Source organism: Panthera pardus, unplaced genomic scaffold (genome assembly GCF_024362965.1).
Source record: "Panthera pardus isolate Hobbes unplaced genomic scaffold, ASM2436296v1 HiC_scaffold_2, whole genome shotgun sequence".
NCBI lineage: Eukaryota > Metazoa > Chordata > Mammalia > Carnivora > Felidae > Panthera > Panthera pardus.
In genome coordinates, this window is record NW_026526765.1 from 127,542,482 (window position 1) to 127,560,587 (window position 18,106).

The 18,106-nt window shown below is 49.7% G+C and overlaps 1 protein-coding gene across 10 annotated transcripts in view; it reads right to left on the reverse strand.

The window, feature by feature from the left end:
• Positions 1-18,106, reverse strand: part of JADE2 (jade family PHD finger 2) — a 134,242-nt gene that overhangs the window by 29,413 nt on the left and 86,723 nt on the right. For all 10 annotated transcript variants that reach the window (XM_019421972.2, XM_019421969.2, XM_019421973.2 and 7 more), the window contains 2 exons: positions 14,050-14,107; positions 11,922-12,010 (listed from right to left, as the gene is read on the reverse strand). In XM_019421972.2, the coding sequence (XP_019277517.1) occupies positions 11,922-12,010; positions 14,050-14,107 (147 nt within the window). The remainder of the gene's footprint in view (positions 1-11,921; positions 12,011-14,049; positions 14,108-18,106) is intronic.

Below are 18,106 nucleotides of genomic sequence, written 5' to 3' on the forward strand. Positions count from 1 at the left end.
TCTCAAAATCAATAAATAAAAACTTAAAATTATGTTAGTACTGCAATCACAGGCTCAAATGGAGGTGTGAAGAAGTACAGGGCACCAACCCCAGGCAAATATCAGAATCTTACATAAGTAGCTGAGGGAGAGGCCAATCCCCAGGGGCAGCTCAGAGAATAGCTTCCCATGAGCCAGGGACTCCAACGTCCCTCAAGAACAAGGACACTGCGTTTCCTGCTCAGCCGGGGCAACAAAGTACCATCCTCTGTGTGTGACAGAGTAAGAAGAAGAGAAGGTTGCATTCCTTTAGTCAAGCCCATCCAAAACTTCTCAGGACCAGGCCATGAATGTCTGCACCCTCATGCTCTGGTTTTCTTCTGGGCTACAGGGAACTCAGGGGGAATCCGCTTTTCCCAACGTTCTGTCTGTTGCCCACCCACCCAACTCCGATTCCCTGCCTTCCACCCTGGAACAATCTCCAAGCCCAGCCCCAGCTGACACCAGCAATGCCTCTCTTGTCCAGTTGCCTGACCTCACTGTGGCCTCCCACAAAGGGATATTGCAGGACCTGGTGGCAGCTCCAGACACTATGTGACTTGCTTAGGCACCAACTTTCCCAGTGATTATCAAATCAGAATCACAAATTGAGAAACCACTTCAATGAGTTTTCTAGGCCTCTGACCAAATTCCAAACCAAACACTCCCCAGAAAAACCAGCATCACTGGCCTTCCAGGGGTTCATGACCAACCCGTTCAGTGGCAACCTCTGCCTGCCAGGGGCCCAAATCACTTGGCTGTGTGTGTCTCATTTGAATCTAGGGCCACAACAGCAAGAAAACAACTGAAATGGGTGCACCAAGGGGGCTCGAGGCAACATCGTCCAGAAATCTAATTAACATTTGCATCTAGCTAGAGAGCGCCCTGGCTTGAAAAAGGTCAAGTTTCTTGAAGACTCTATTTGCCAATATAATTTAATTGTTAAGACTAACACCCTAACATTTAATTAGGGTGCCAGTGTGAAAAAATTAAAACGAGATTACGATTAAATGCTAATTAAGCAGAAGATGAAATGTGGGGAAGATTTCACAGCCCTGATAATTTGCATATCTTATTAGCAAGCAGTAAGGCAGCTGATACAAGAACACAAACTCAGGCAGTGGGTGCTTCTGTGCTGTCTGTCCTTCACAAGTCCCCCTTTGCTGGCTTGGGTCTTTCCCAGCTAAGGCCTCTTACGAGCCCAGCAGGGCTGGAGCTGGGCTATTCCCCTCTGGGCCCCAGGACAGGACCTGGTGGGGTGAATGGAACCCATAGTCAGCTCGTCACTGCCTCCAAATTCTCCTGATCCAGGTAAGCCAAGTGGTATAGGTCGAAGCCCTGTCACTCCAATGCCATGGGGAGCCTCCCACCCAGAGGGCGTATCACCTTGCTCCAGAAATCAACCCTTCACTACAGTCACTAAGTGCCCCTCCAAAAAGGCACGGGTAAGCCTGAAACCTTTTGCAGTTCTCTCATCCTGTGCTATAGTATAAGCATCATCTCTTTCAGGATTCCTTTCCCTGATCACCTTGACTCAGGGAGCACCAACTGCCCCACAGAGCCATGTTCCACCCTGTTATCCTGCCTCTCGTCCCAGCACTTAACACCCCCACAATTAACTGGTGTGCTCCTGTGGTTTGTTTGTTGCCATCTCCCCTGCCAAAGCAGTCCTGTGTTCTGCTATGTTCTCAGTGCCTGGCATAAAGACTGCCACCTAGCAGGTGTTTAGTAAATAGTGATGAAATGAATGAATGAAAGAATGAATGAATGGCCCTCTCTGGGGAATTATCTGAGGAGTCTGAGACCCCCAGCTGGCTCCTTGGCAGAGCTTTTTTTTTTTTTTTAACGTTTTTTATTTTTGAGACAGAGAGAGACAGAGCACGAACGGGGGAGGGGCAGAGAGAGAGAGGGAGACACAGAATCAGAAGCAGGCTCCAGGCTCTGTGCCATCAGCCCAGAGCCCTACGTGGGGCTCGAACTCACGGACCGCAAGATCGTGACCTGAGCTGAAGTCGGACGCATAACCGACTGAGCCACCCAGGCGCCCCTTGGCAGAGCTTTTTGAACACGCACTAACAGGGTGAGATACCTCACGGATATATGCAGAGTTGAAATCCCCAAGCAGGGCTCAAAGCCTAAGGACCAGCACACTACCCAAGCTGGAGTCTGGGAAGCCAGAATGTCAAGCCACACCAGCAGGGGAGAGGTGGCCCTGAGGTAGGAACAGGAGTGGCACTGGAACTCTGCAGGAAGGGATCCCAGGCTCAACTGGATCAGAGATTCAGGAGGGAGGGAGAAAGGGGGAGAGAGAGAGAGAGAGAGAAAGAGAGAGGGACTAGCCCCAAGACAGTTCCAAGTTTCATCCTAGGTCACTTAGGTAGCAGGTGGCAGACTGGACACAGTGGTCCTTTTGGGCAGGGGACTGATGGAAATTCAGGCAGGGGAGCAATATCCTAATAGTAGCAGCCAGCACTTAAGGAGCACTGGGTATTCAGCACCAGTCTAAAGGCAGTTCTTCAATTAATTTGAGTCCTTACACTAACTCTGTGAGGTAGATGCTACCATCATCCCTATTCTGAAACTAAAGTTAGTTAAATAACCTACACAAGGTCCTATATGCTGCAAGTGGCACAGGATCCTAGCCCATGAGCCACCCAACACTCCCCCCACAGCCCCTCTGCCCCTTCTGGCCACTTGCTCATTGCCTGCACAGAAGCCAAATCAGATAGCTTCCCCAAACGCTGGACTATGTAAATTAGATGGTGGTCTTTGCAAACTCCAAGCCCTTGAATGGCCTTCCACTGTTCCCTCAGGCTGAGCTGTAGGGCCTACCAGGCCCTGTGGCCACACAAATACACTTCAGTCTCCTGAGCACTTTTCACTCTTGGCACATGGGAGGACCCTGCTGGGACGCTCTTGTCTCTTGCCAAAGTGGGGCTGGCCTGTTTCATCTTGGAGGTCTCAGACGGGTCCACATGTGCTCTGGGAAACCTTCCCGGATCCCAGGCTGGGTTCTGGGCTTCCTGTGAACTCCCACAGGTCCTGTATTGGAATCCCCTGGTTTCCTACTCCATAGCCCCCACATGAAGGAAGTGAGTTCAGTGAGGTCCAGCTGGGTCACAGGCTGGGGCCCAACAGTGTACATAGGGCCTAGCACATGTGAGGTGCCAACAAAGGCTGAATGACTCAAAAGCCTTTCACGAATCTACCACCACTTTCTTGGGTTACTGCCCAAGGCTACATATAAGCTGGGCACCTTGGTACTCTGTACCTTCCAAAGGAGCCTCTGTGCATTTATATAAAACCTGCCCACAAATATGGCAACCCAACTATCACCCAAACATCCTTTTTGTTCTAAACAGGATTGAAAGAAGCTCAATTACTCTCCTAAAATGCCTTTGAATTATTTATGAAAACTAAATAAAGAATAAAATGGACGCTGATGAACTGGAGGCCTTGTCATGGCGAGAAAGTTGGAAGTTGGAAAACAGCAATTTTCCAAGAATGTGAATGTTTACTATTTTTTCTCTTATGGCAGAAAATGACAAATTGTCTTTAAAGGTCTGCTGCCTAGCAACCAAGTTCTGAGCTGCCTGGGAGATGTTAATTGTAGCTTCTTCAAACAGTATGAAGAATGGTTAAAGGTCTAAAACTTCAAACAGTATGAAGAATGTTTAATAACCAGTCTGAATGCCAAAGTGCCAACATGGCTCTGGAGGGAGCCGAAGACCGTGTTCTCCCCAGATCTAGCAACAATGCACATGGCCTTGAACTCCATTTCCTTTTCCTGAGACTGAAGACTACAGCCACTGAGCCATCTGTCTGGTTTTCCACACCTACTTCCCCAGGAAGAACCCCAAACAGACTCTGCCAGAAACCATCAGTGGAGTCTGGTATGACCTCCTGAAGCAAAGACAGTGACAACAGGCAACTTTCACTATGCTATGCACAGAGCTCTCGTATTTCGTATGTGATCACAAGACTTGTGGATGTTATTTGAATATTTCATCCTGGGACCTTGGCCTGTTTCCTTTTCTCAAGGGGGAATTATTGTATCAGAGAGTATTTCAGATCAAGAGACATCAAGAGGAAGTTCAGTTACTTAAGGAAAGGTTCCAGCACTTGTCATAATTATAATATATGATTATTTGTGTAATAATTTGTTTAATGTCCATCTCCTCTAGTAATTAAGCTGAGAAAAGCAGAGACTGCATGTGTCTGGTTTATCATGGTGCCTCTCTACAGCACAGTGCCTGGCATGCACCAGGTACTCAAGAAATGGGGTACAACAGGGCACCTGGATGGCTCAGCCAGTTAAGCATCTGACTTTGGCTCAGGACATGAAATCACAGTTTGCAAGCTCAAGCCCTGAACTGGGTGAGCCCCACTTCTCTCTCTCTCTCTCTCTCTCTCTCTCTCTCTCTCTCACTCCACCCTCACTCATTTGCCCCCTCTCTCTCTCAAAAAAAAAAAAAAACAAGAAAAAGAAAATGAAAAAGAAATGGTTTACAACAAATGAATGAATGAATGAATGAACCCCAGGATTTGTCTAAGTATGATTAAACTCTGAAGCTTCCTGTCCTGCCTAGTAGGGAGAGTGGAGGCAGGGGGCTGAACTGAAAGGTCCCTCCAGGTGGACTTTAGGAACTGGTCTTGGTCACTGTCCCAAAGCCAATGAAAACAGCTTTGGCCAAGAGTGCCTGCCTCTCCTTGACCTCTGCCCACATTAGGAGTAAAGGTAGGAGTGGCACCCTCCTCCTAATCTCCCCCAAAATGGAGGGTCTGTCTTGAAAAAGCCAAGTGAAATTACCACCAAATACCTCGTTTTGTTTGTTTATTTATTTAATGTTTGTTTATTTTTGAGGGGGAGAGAGAGAGAGAGAGAGAGAATGCAAGCAGGGGAAGGACAGAGAGAGAGGGAGACAGAATCCAAAGCAGGCTCCAGGCTCTGAACTGTCAGCACAGAGCCTGACACAGGGTTCAAACTCATGGACTGCGAGATCATGACCTGAGGTGAAGTTGGATGCTTAACTGACTGAGCCACCCAGGCACCCTCCAAATACCTCATTTTAAATCACAATTGCTTTTTCTGAGCACTTCATCTCTTTAGAAACAATAGCTTATGTTGAAAAGTCATTGTCCTGTTAAAACAAGGTGCATGCTAAATGCTTTTTGTACGTGATATATACATACACATACACACATACACACACACACACACACACACACACACACACACACGCTTAACCTCACCTAATTCATATTACCCCCATTTTACAGACAGAGAAAACTGAGACTCAAAGAAGTAAACCACTCATTTGAGGCCTGCATTGTACTTTAATCACTGCAATACTGCCAAGGAACCAGCCAGATATTTCTTCTTTTAAGAACTTTTTCTTTGGGAATGCAAGCTGGTGCAGCCACTCTGGAAAACAGTGTGGAGGTTCCTCAAAAAACTAAAAATAGAAGTACCCTATGACCCAGCAATTGCACTACTAGGCATTTATCCACGGGATACAGGTGTGCTGTGTCGAAGGGACACATGCACCCCCATGTTTATAGCAGCACTATCAACAATAGCCAAAGTATGGAAAGAGCCCAAATGTCCATCGATGCATGAATGGATAAAGAAGATGTGATATATATATACAATGGAGTATTACTCGGCAATCAAAAAGAACGACATCTTGCCATCTGCAACTACGTGGATGGAACTAGAGGGTATTATGCTAAGTGAAATTAGTCAGAGAAAGACAAAAATCATATGACTTCACTCATATGAGGACTTTAAGAGACAAAACAGATGAACATAAGGGAAGGGAAGCAAAAATAGTATAAAAACAGGGAGGGGGACAAAACAGAAGAGACTCATAAATATGGAGAACAAACTGAGGATTACTGGTTGGGTTGTGGGAGGGGGGATGGGCTAAATGGGTAACAGGCATTAAGGAATCCACCCCTGAAATCATTGTTGCACTATATGCTAACTAATTTGGATGTAAATTTTAAAAAATAAAATTAAAATTAATTAATTAATTAATTAATTAATTAAAAAAAAAAAAGAAAATGCTCTAAGAAAAGAGAGGCCAGGGCCTAGAGTCAGAAAGAAGACCAGTTCATAGGCTGAGGGGATTGTTAAGACTCTTTGGGTCAGTTTATTTGATCAGAACCCTTTGCTTATAAACCTGAAGTTCCTAATAATACAGATAATACTTTGATATTGAAGAAGCATATGCATGTGTTTTGATCTTCAATAACTTTTCTTCTTGTGCTAGACTAGATGATATAAAATGTAGTCAAGTGGTAATTAGTGATAATACTGATAATAGTAGGTAACGTTATATGAGGTTTTTGCAATGAAAATTTTTTAGACTACTTTTACAGTGAAGTTTTGAGATTAATTGATGAGGGTATTTCCTTGGCCTTACTACTTTTTTGGGAATTTTTGTTTGAATTTTTATCAATTAAATATTTTTATTAGTGTGTAGTTTAATTCCTTTATAGTTGTCATTGAGATAAATAGGATACTTTTATATGAGAAAAAAAAAGAACTCTTTCTTGGGCTGGAACACGATAAAAATATCTCAAGCCAAGAACAAACTTAAATTAGGCATAAAACATCAGAGAAGCACTCTGAGCGTAGCCACACTCTGCCCAGTCCCATCCAAGCTACCACTAGGTTAATTTGGTCAGACACTTCTCCCCCCTCCTCTCTCTCTGTCTCTGTCTCTCTCACACACACCCTCTTTCTCTTTCACAAGGATAACAGCACTTCCTGCTCTTTAAAGAATTTATTACACACATTTCTTTTGCAAGAGAAGCCCCAGAGGCCAGGAGGAATTTCCAGCTGGTGGGAGCAGTGGTGTTTCCAACTATACTAGCAGTGGATTCTGCCCCCCACCCCAGAGGAAGGCGGTGAGGGTCTCAGAAAGTAGGCACTTAATCCAGTGGAAGGGCTCCCCTTTATCGCCCGCCTGGCTGCCTTACTGCCTCATGGGGCGGCAGAGGAGCCGCTGGCTATAAACATAGCTTAAGACCACAGGGCAAACATGAAACCTTTTTCGATTTCTCCTGTTTGACCTCTCAAGATTATGGGCATTTTGTTACAATATATGCCATCACTGTTTTAATATAAAATCTGTCATTTCAAACACCTGCATAGCACCTGTACTCCAGGAAAACATCTTATTTATCCTGTGGTTTTGCATCTCAGCAACACATTCTGGCTACCCGTGCCTTCACCCAAGGTAGAAGGGTCCCATTTTTAGAAACAACAGGTCAAGCCAATAAGCTTCATCCTTGCTCTTCACTTGCTGCTTTTTCGGAAGGGGTGGGGGAGACTTCTATAGGAACTTTCACGGACACTGGTTCTGGCAGACACCTCAGTGGTGACAGAAACTGTTCACAAGAATCACTTTTTTCTGGCATGCCCCTTCTTCCCCTAGGGCAAGAAGCTGAGCATTGGTGAAGGGCCCCTGTGGAACCCGCAGAGAGGCCCTATTCTCTCCTCTAGGGATATACTGATTTGTCACCAGGGCCTGCAAAGGAAGCTGACGGTCAGGTCCCAATTCCTACCTACCCTGTTCTGGGACCATCAAGGCTTTGACCCCAGGGAGGCCAGTTTTACCTCCAGTTATTTCTGGGATCTCCTCCACCTTCAGGCTTCAGAGGCCTCAGCAAAGGACAGTCCTATCTACTGAACAGAAACTCCATGACAGGGCTCTACAGATAACGACTTGCAGGCTCAGGGAGATAGAGTCACTTGCCCAAAGTCACAGAGCTCCTCAGTGGCAAAGCTGGCTGCACCTCCCATAACGGACACTTTCCTGTGTAGCACCTGCATCCTGCTGCCAGTCAAAGGACCAGTTCCCCGGGGACAGGGCCTGCATTTTCTGTACCCCTAGCACTCAGCTGGGCCTATCAGGCGTTCTCAAGTGCTTGCTGAGTTTAATCATTATCAGTAGCTCTTGGGTCCTGGAGACCCATGTCCCTGCCCACTGGCTGATTTCCGGGGACTCAGACTTCCTGAAAACCCTGTCTGGGGGGGAAACCCCACCACTCGGCTTGCCCTTCCTTCTACCTTTCTGCCCAGGCCTGAGGAAGACACAGCCTCAAACAGCAGCCTCCAACCCAGGGGGCTGGCCTCATTTCTCCTCCAGAACTCCTTCACAGCTCGGCCAGGGCGATGGAAACCTGTCTGTCCCCCTGGCCACTATGTGAGTAGGGGTCACCTGGGGGCCTGCCCTCAACCACACTCCCTGCTTTTGCTTAGTTCACTGAAACAGGCTGGAAAGCCTCCTCTTCCTCCTTTAACCTCAGGGTCCTTCCAGGAAGGATCAAGCCAGGACCTCCTGTCTTAGTAAATTAAGGAGAAAGGTCTGTGGCAGTAGACCAACAAAAGGGCTTTAAAAAAGAACAGATACTTGGGACTACACTCCAGGCCATTTAAGTCAGAATTCCTGGGGGTGAGGTGGGATGGGGGCCCGGTATTAGTATTTAAAAGAATAATCTATGGGATTCCATCAGATTCTCAGAAATAGGTCCCACAAAGTGTTAAGCACCAATAATGGTTATACCATCTGGTCAGACAAGCCAGGCCAGAAATCCAAGGCCTCAGCATGGTTTATACACTAGTACCACCTTCCCAGGGCAGGCTAATCCCTTCTACTCCTTCAGGACTTAAGCCTTAAGCGACAAATCTCAGCTTTGTTGGGATCCTATAGGCAGACAGAACAGAGGAAGGGGGCAGCCTGTGTCCTTGGGGTCAACACTACCTTTTCCTTCTACTACCAAAGGGGCCAACTTCAGACTTGGTTCACTTTCACCAAAAATCCAGCCTCTCAAGAATCCCGGGGCCTGTCCCTTCACCTCCAGTACTGAGACCTGTACTTCCCCCCCCCACCCCCCACTCTGGCTGAGGGAGGCCACCCACTGGTTACAGGCCAGAGGGGAAGCTGGGTCTCAAGGCCTCAGCCCTGTCCAGGGTCCTGACTCCTGATCCGAACACTTTTTTCTGCCCTACAGCACCTTACTCCAGTGTAGATGAGGCTCTGAGATTTATACCTTCGGGTGCACTGGGAAGTGCAGCCCCTGGAAGGTCATCACAGGGCCAGTCGTCCACCTGGCATAAACCCAAGCCCAGCCCTTTCTGTGGCTTTTGGCTTAACTAGGTGTTGGTACTGCTGCTATGCTATATACTCCTGGCCCTCAAATCCCCCATGCCATCACTGTCCACATTCAGAGATGAAGAGACAAAGGGAACCAAGGGTTCCCCACCAGGGAGGGGAATGTACCATGCACATCAATTTGCAAACACTGTAGCTGGGACCGTGGGCCAGACTGACAACTACGCCACAGGTGTCTTACTTTAGAGTACTGGAGAGTTGGGACTCCCAGATCCCCTTTCACCAGGGCGACCAAAGCCCTTGGTCCCCAGGCCCAGCAGACTCTAAAGGCCCGCCTCTCCAACCCATTCACAGAAAGAGAGGGGAACAGCCCAGAGAGGAGATTTAGTGTTAACGTTATCTGCCGCCAAATCGTTGCTTTTCATCTCTGCCTTCTCATGAGCCAAATAATTTGGAAGCTTTCATTGATGGTTTCCTCTCGGCCCCACGATCACTTGGAATTTATGCCGGCTATGGCTCAGCCTCCTCACTTAGGGGACAAGGGAAACCTCACAGGCTGCACTCCAGCCTGCTGTGGGAGGAAAAGCTTGTCCTTGGCGACAGTTCAAGGCAGTGAGGACTTCCTCAGCCCTCCTGGAGCCCAGGACTTGAGGGCCTCCTGGAGCCCAGGACTTGAGGGCAGGTGATGCCAGTCAGGCCTCAGAGCTGCCTGCAGAGGCCCCTGGGCTCGAACCCAGAGCCATGCACAACCAGTAGCCAGCAAGGCCTGCTGGCATCAACGGCCTTTTGATGATTTAACTCTATTTTTAGGTGGAGAAAGGTTCAAAGGCTCTGTGCTGGAAAACCCAAGAGGGAGGGGAATTTTCAACCCCATGCAAATCACTCTTTCCCCTCGGCCTTTGCAGACACCTGTTTCCTCCCAGCCCCTGGCCTATCCAGGATAGAGATGGCAGTCCTGCCCCTGGGATTTCTACCCTGAGAAATGGCCCCACCTCCTCCTGGAGCTTGGAGGAAGCAGGGTAGGCAGAGTCTGGGGAACCAGCCAGCCCCAGGAGCTCCCCAGAACTGCCCATCTCTTCTCCAACATTGAGAGCAGGGGCAGGCAAAATCCTCATCTCCAAAATGGGAAGAGAATTCCTGTTTCCTAGGTACTTGGAAGGCACATATAGGTGGCTATTGTTTTACTAATTCAACCATAGCCACTGGGGAGCCCCTGTGGCTCTAAGAAGAGGGTGGGAGGACAGGTGGGGAATAAGGGTGGAGGAGCAGAAAGGCAGCCCCAGAGGCTCCCAGGGCTCTAGAGCACACTCTGCCTCTTATGTCCCAGTGCCCTTGAGCACATCCCATATAGCCACTGAGCAGGGCTAGTCCACGAGGGCACTAAGAATCTCAAAACAGCATCCTCCTCCCCACCTCTTGTTCCAGTCCTCACGGCATTCCTAGAGGTATCTCCTTCCATCTCCACCCCTCTCCCACAGGGCCAAAAGAAGACACTAAGTTAAAGGATGGGGATGGGAGACATCGGGTCTCAACTACCTGCCCTCCCCCGCCAAACATACAAAAGTCCTAGGCTAGGCCAGCTCCAGGACCTGGGGAGTTATTTTTCATATGCAAGGTTCTACAAAAGATGCCTCCACTGCATCCTAGGGGCTGGCTAACTACTGCTGCTCAGGATTGGCCCCCATAGTCATGAATGCCCCTGTGGTTAGTGGGGAGAGAGGACTCCAGACTCAGAACAAAGATACCCTCCCCCACTCCAAGTCAGGAGCTCTGCCTCAAGACTCTAGGCCCTTCTACCCTTGGCACTACTGGCCTCAAGAACGTCAAGTCCTGGCTATGCAGATCCTCAATTTCTTTACTGTAAGAGGAGGATTGAGAACCCTAAGTTACTTTTAAGGATTAAAAAAGTCAAGTGTTCAGCCCAGCTCCTGGCTACTCTGTAGGCTACAGAACAATGTCTCTCTTAAGGCCCAGATTCAAACCCCCTGCTTCTTGGGTGTTCAATGCTCTTTCAATTGCGTCTGGGCCAAGGGCATCTGCTGTCCCCAGTGCAATGCACTGAAGACCTGAAAGAGAGTGATGTGGCCCTAGGATGTGATTTGTCAGTGGCCACAAGAAGCAGGATCACGATGGCCCCGCGTGTCCAGCACTACCCACCCCTGACACACTTCTCCACAGTTCAAGAAGTCAAACACCTCTACCTGCCACAAGAAACATCCCAGGTCAGAGTAAGGAAGACTTAGAATGCAGGTGAAACAGGAAGAATAAGGAGCAGATGACCTAACTGGATAGGTGATCCCGAGGACCACAGCTGTCACCCCTGTATCAGCACATCCCATCACCCTTGGCTTAGCCACCAGAACTCCCAAATCCTACTGCTTCTTTCTCCACTGCTACTACTCAGCTCTCAGCCACCACTGCTTTTCCTCTGGACAAGTGCAAAAGAGTCCTCCTTTCTCCTCACAGCAGTCAGTGGGGCCTTTTATTAAAACATCAGGCTATGTCATTACCCTGCTTATGATCCTTGAAAGGCTTCTCTTCTTGCTCAGCTCACTTGGAACATTTTTATAACATCCTACAAAGCTTGGCATCCACACCCCCTCCTCCCATTCATTCCACTCAACCACTCTGGCCTCGCTCTGGTGACTGGACCCTCTGCCAGGAACGCTCTCTCCCATACATCTGCAGAGTTTTATTCCCTTAACCGTCCACAGGTCTCTTCTCCTGTGGCTTCTCCACCACTGCTTCATCTTTCTCTGGATACCTGTCACTACCCACCTCGGAGGGCTTCTTTTCGTTCTGCCGGGGCCAGCCCGACTTGGTGCTGCTGGGCAGTTTGGAGCATCTTGATGCAGATGTAGCGTGACCTGCAGAGAGAGCACAGCCCATTAGGGGCCCCTGGAAGGCAGGGAACACCACCCACCCACCCACATCCAAGGATAGGAAGCCTGTAAGGAAGGGTCTGGCTTGAATGTTCAGCAGGTGGAAACCTCTGTGAGCACCTGTCCCTGCTCTGGACTTCATCAATGATGAATGCGGACATGAATACTTCCTCCACTCACCAAGCATAAGGGACTTAAGAAATAAAAGGCAGTGGCCAGGACTCAGTATTAGTTTACTGTATGACCCGTGACAAGTTCCTTGCCCTCTTTGGTCCTCTGCTTCCTCCTTGGTGAAGGAGGACCAGAATAAGCCTTCTGTGGCCACTCTTCATTCCTGCCCCAGATTTAGATACTCTGGGATGATGCCCAGTGGATATAAAGAGGGACAAAAGGGAGGTGGGAAGAACGCTACGCTACAAGTAGACCCATTTCCTAACTTGTCACCCTGAGCAAATGACTTACCCTCTTGGAGTCTCAGTTTGCCCTTCTCTAAAATGGGGGCAAAAGGTTGTTGGGAGGATGAAATAGTATTATGCCTGTAAAGTGTCAGTACAGTCCCTGGCACAGACCACTGCCTCCATAAATATTAGCGATTATCATTAGGGTCTAAGACCCTTACTGGACTCAAAGACTGTGACCTCCACCCCAAGGGTCAAAGGAGCAACAGCCATGGGGGTGTACAGTGGTGGGGGCTGGTGGGAAGGGAGTACCCTTGCCCAACTGTGATGCAGCTGCCCAGACAGCCACTCTTGCAGGTGCCTGGCCTTCAAGAGTTCCTTCGTCTGCAATGGAGTTAGAAGCGGAGGATGCGGTTCTTCTTGGCTCTACTGAGACAAGCCACAGGCAGTGTGGTTGTGGCCACAGAGGGCCGGATGCTGTGATCTCCTGCTGCAGGGAAGAAGGGCTGGCCAGGTTAGACACCAGAGCCAAGCTGAGCAAACAGACCCCAAAGGACAGTGAACGAGACCTGGAGGCAGGGAAGGGGCTGGGATGGACTGGCCATCTTGGGTGCATCTATCTTCAGGCTGTTGGGGGGCTGTGAAACTCCAGGAGCTCCAAGGGGCCTTGGAGATCTCCCAAATCCCAGTTGCTCACCACATATGAACAGACTGAGGTTTAGAGCTACAGGGCTCCAGGCCCAGCCTCCCTGGCAGTTAGTTCAGCCTCTTCCTCAGCCTGGGCTCCCACCAGCATGCACTGTTGGTGGGATCTGCCTGGCAGCGTACCTCTCCTACATAGGGCAGAACAGAACTCCTTACTTGGCTATTTCATGCAGGCCCAGGTTCCTGCAGCATCTGGGAAGAGCTGCCTTTTGGTACCAGAGAAAAGCTCTCTCCCTATACAAACCTCCCTTACCTCCCCCAAATTTGAGAAGAGGCTCCCTAAGCTCCCTTTTCTCTTTGACCCCTTTTTCTTTGAGGCTCCCTTGACCCCAGGACATCCAGCTTCCACACCCAGCCCATACACAAGTCTACCTCTGAGATTCTACTGCCAAGATGTCTCATTAACTCTCTCGAAAAGCATTTATTTAACACCTATTATGTGCCGGATCAAGCTGGGGATACAGCAGTGAGCCAAACATAACCCCTCTCATCAAGGAGCTTACGGCTCGTTAGGACATGATATTCATATCGGGTAATTATAATAAAAAGAAACAGGTTTTCTGTCCGTTGTGTAGAGACTTCCTACAGGGCCCTGATTTAACAGAAGGGCCAGAGGGAACGGGAAGTGTTCTGAGGAGCCAGGTGCAGCATATGCAAACACCCAGAGGGGATTTGATCTTTTCCAACCAGATCAAAACACATGGGACTGAGACCTAGGGGATAAAAGGGTACAGGGTGAATAGAACACGAGGCTCTGGAGGCCACAGGGTGTGGAGACTTTCGTAGGAGCACAAGGACCTGGCCTGATTTATGCTTTCGTCAACATGGAGACCATGGGGCAACCTCCCCCAATCTGGGCCTGTGGGCCTGTTAATTATTTAAATGCTTTCCTTGTAGGAGCCCCAAGCAGGAAGGCCTTACTGTCAGTGGTGTCAGAGTTGTCGCTGCTGATGGAGTATTTTCGCCTCTTCTCTTCCATCTGCAACAAAAGGCAGGCCCCATTACATTTACAGGAGGCACAGGAAATCCTCAATCTCTCAGAAAATTGCCTGATCACCTACCTCCCCATACTCCCCCCTGCTGCAGTGAAGAATGAGAATAGGTGCTGCCGTAGCCTTCTCCCCAGCCATCCTCGCCCTCTCCCCACCCACCCACAGGACTCCTGGGGGTGGGGCAGGGGGCTGCATCTCCCACTTCCTGAGCTCAGAGCCTCAGATGAGCAGGAGTCTGGCCAAAGACGACAGAGGGAGGAGGGCAAGAGGGTCAGCAGCCCCAGAACAATGATTAGGGCCTGCCCAGCCCCAGCTTCCACTCAAGGCAACTCAGGCCTTCCAGAGAATCCACTCCCATCGAGTTATAACTGGTGTTCTGCAGGGTGCCGAGGAGGGGCAGGAAGAGGAAACAAGATTCTTCCAGAGGGACCATTGCCATGTGAGTTTAGAGACAAGCCAGCTCACACAGCACTAAGGGCACATCCTGAGAGTGGTGGCCAGAGGGGTGTGGAAAAGGGGTAGGGGCAGAATGACTCCAAGTTGGGTCCCTGAGACACACCAGGCCCAGGGTGACTGGTCCTAGGCTGGGCTGCCCTCCCTCCCCCAATGTCCTTCTCCACATTAGAGTTCAAACCAACTTTATCTCAACTATAGTATTTGACTTCAAAGTAAGAAGGGAAGCTCTCCATACTGAGCTCTTTCCTCTACCAACACTACCTCAGCTCGTGTTCCTAACAACCCGGAAGTTGCGAGCTATTGGCTCCCCTTTCTGGAGTGGTGCAGGACCTTGTTGTGCTAGTAACTGGCTGAACTGGGATTTGAATCCACGTGGTCTGATCCCTGAGCCCACACTGAGCTGCCTTTGTGCCCTGTGAGCTCCTGCCTGTTGGGAGTGCTTTCCCACCCACCATTTCCTCGAATCCCGCACAACCCAGAGTGGCAGAGCTTGCTTTTGACTCCTCTTGGAGGGGAGCACACCAAGTGGCTGGTTCACCTGCCTTGGGTCTCACAGCTAGTCAGTGGCTGGAGTCCTAATGTGAGAAGAGATCTGGGATTCAGGACCCAAAGCATTTTCCACCACATCCCTCTTAGTCTGGAACCTGGGCTGCCTCACTGCCCACAGTAAAGGGCAAGGAGCCAGTGTCAGTAGAGAGAAAACCCCTGCTGCCCAGCCCGGCTGCAGGCCAACCAGGTTCCCCACCTTCCCATGGGCTGCCTGCCACTGCCAACCCCTCCAAGTCTGTTCCTGCCGAGCCCTGGGTTTCCCTTTATCTTACTGTGGCCCTGCAGAGACAAGGGAACATTAGCTCTCCAGGGCAGGGGCATGACTGTCCAGACCTCCGAGCCAGCCAGGACGCTCCTGCCTCAGACCTGACCTTAGTCAGGAGCTTCTCCCCACTCCAGTGTCCAACAGTAGGATCAGGATGACAAAAACATTCACTGGGGCTGCTTGCTGCCAGCTCCAAAGGTGCAGGCAACATGCTCTCCAGAGGGTGCAGAGGTGCAGGGGGGAGGTCTGAGGACACGGGCGGCATGGGTGCCAGGGAGGTTAAATAGCTCAACACTCATTGTGGCAGAAAAAGGGGGATGCCCTGCTACACAGGGACCTCACGAAACCCTCAGAACAGCCCTTCTGTGCCAGTGGGCATGATGACTGCTTCCCTTTTGCAGATGAGGAAAAGGAAGCACAGAGGTTATGTGACTTTCCTAAGACTGTAAAGCTTGTGAGCACGTGCCCTTGACCTTTAGACTTCAGCCCCATGGCCTGGGTCATGGACTGAATGGGGCAATAATGCTCTGCCACCCACAGCTGTCATCTTTACAGTCCTCCAGGTTCTGAGTGTGACAAGATGACTTCGATAGGGCCCTGACTCTAGCCTGCATCTTGCCAGCCCAGTGCTCTCACAGGTGGGGCAGGGCGAGGAGAAGTGCTATAAACGCAAGCCACCGGTTTTCTCCTGAAGTCTTGCCCATGTCTCTCCACTTCCAGTAAAGAGGGCACTTCCAAGACAGCGTTTCCCAAAGCAGAAAAGCAGAAGCTCTGGATTCAGGGGTGCTGAGTTCAAATCCTAGCTTTACCCCTCAAGAGACCAGAGACCTTGGAAAAGACATACCTCCCAAAGGATAAGGTTCTATCTGGATTTTTACAGAAGTCTCTTGAACTTCAAATGTTGGCAACTGATTCAGAATTTTTAAAAACACTTTGAGACGGCCAAACTAAACACATCCGTGGGCCAGAATCGGCTGGTGAGGATAAATGAGAGCAGCGTAAAACCTTAAGCACAGTGGCTGGCTCTCCATATAAGTGCTAGTCATATCGTGAGAACCCTGGGCCAGGTAAGGGGTCCTCCTACCAATGCCCTGAGAGGCTCCTGTACAGCAAGGAAGGACTCCTATAACAGGACTCTTCGATTGCCAACACCCTTCTCGTGATGCTGTTTCCTGTTGCCCAAGGACCAACAGGTAACCTGCCAGCTTTCAGACCTACACCCCACCCTCAGCCTGCTCCCAGTCCAACCTTCCCTCCGTGAAAACACCCCAGAATTCTTCTGGGTAGGGTGTTATTAAGGGAGATTTTGTGTGGCTTAATTGGAATAATAACTAGGCTTCAGAGGGAAGCTACTTTTTTTGTTAGCGAAGTTCCTTTCCTTTGAACCAAGTCTGTTCCAAAGGCCTCCTGCCTCAGGTGAACCTCCACTGTTAGTGGCTAATGAAGCTCCAAATGAGGCTTGGGTTTCCCTGTGGGACAGCCTTTTGTCCCTGACTCCCCACCCCCAACTCAGCTAGGAGACAGGGAGGACTCCTTCCCCAAAGCTGAAATCCAGGTGGGGTGTGTGGGGGGCTGCTGACACTTTGGTCTTGGCCTCTGGTTTTCTCTCTCCACTGGCCCCTCCCATCTTTCCCAAAGCAAGGTGGGCTCTGGAAAAACACCCCAGTGTCACAAGGCGTTTGCTTTGGGGGATAAAGGTGACCCCCAGAAAAGGGTCCCCTTTTCCTTCCCTTTGCACCTCCCACACCATCCCCAGCCTGGAGACAGAGAGCAGAAGCTCTCCTTCGGGAGCGTGGGTGTCCTAGAGTTTCCAGAGCCTCTCTGTGCAATCTCTGCCCCCACAGTAGTCCCCTGGCAAGTCCAGGGGGCTCTCTGTCCAGAACATACTGTGAATCCATCCACTTTTCCCCATCTCTGCTGCTACCACACTGGTCCAAACCAGTCTCATCTCTTGCCTGGACTCCTCATTCATCTCCCACCTTCCACTGTTGCTCCCCTCCACCCCTCAATCTAGAATCCACACAGCAGCCAAAATGACCTTTAAAGAAACATAAATCAGATCATGTCATACCCCTATTTAAAATCTTTCAAAGGCTTCCTGCTGATCAAAGGGCAAAATTCAAGCTCTTTACCACAATATCCTACATGATCTGGCTCCTCCCTACCTCAACAAGTTCACATGGACCACTATCCCCTTCCTCACCACTTTCTAGCCACACTGGTCTCCTTTCATTTCCTGAAACAAGCCAAATATTCCATGCTTCAGGACGAGTGCACAAGCTGCGCTCTCTGCTGTAAGGTTCTAGTAGTCTATGCATGTCTGACTTTCTATCCTTCACATTTCAACTTAAAGGTCAAGGAGGTTTATGCCAGTTACCTTATCTAAAGAAAATCCACAACCTGGTTATTCAACATCTTCAGAGCATCCACCATGATTAGTGTCTGTTGAGCTACTTGTTCAATGTCCTCTTTGGAGAAGAGAGGAAGGAGCATGTCTGTCTGGATCTCTGCTGGAGCTCCAGTGCCCGCTCGTGTTATGTCCAGCACACAATAGGGGTTTGATACACAGGGATGCTGAGTGCATTCTTGTCCCCTCCCTGTAGAAGTGTGGGGTGCACAGAGCCCAGCTGGCTGGCCTGCAGCTTGCAGGAACATACACCCCAGGCCAAGATTTCGTCCTGTTTTCACAGCCTGCCTTCCCCATCTTAACCTCACA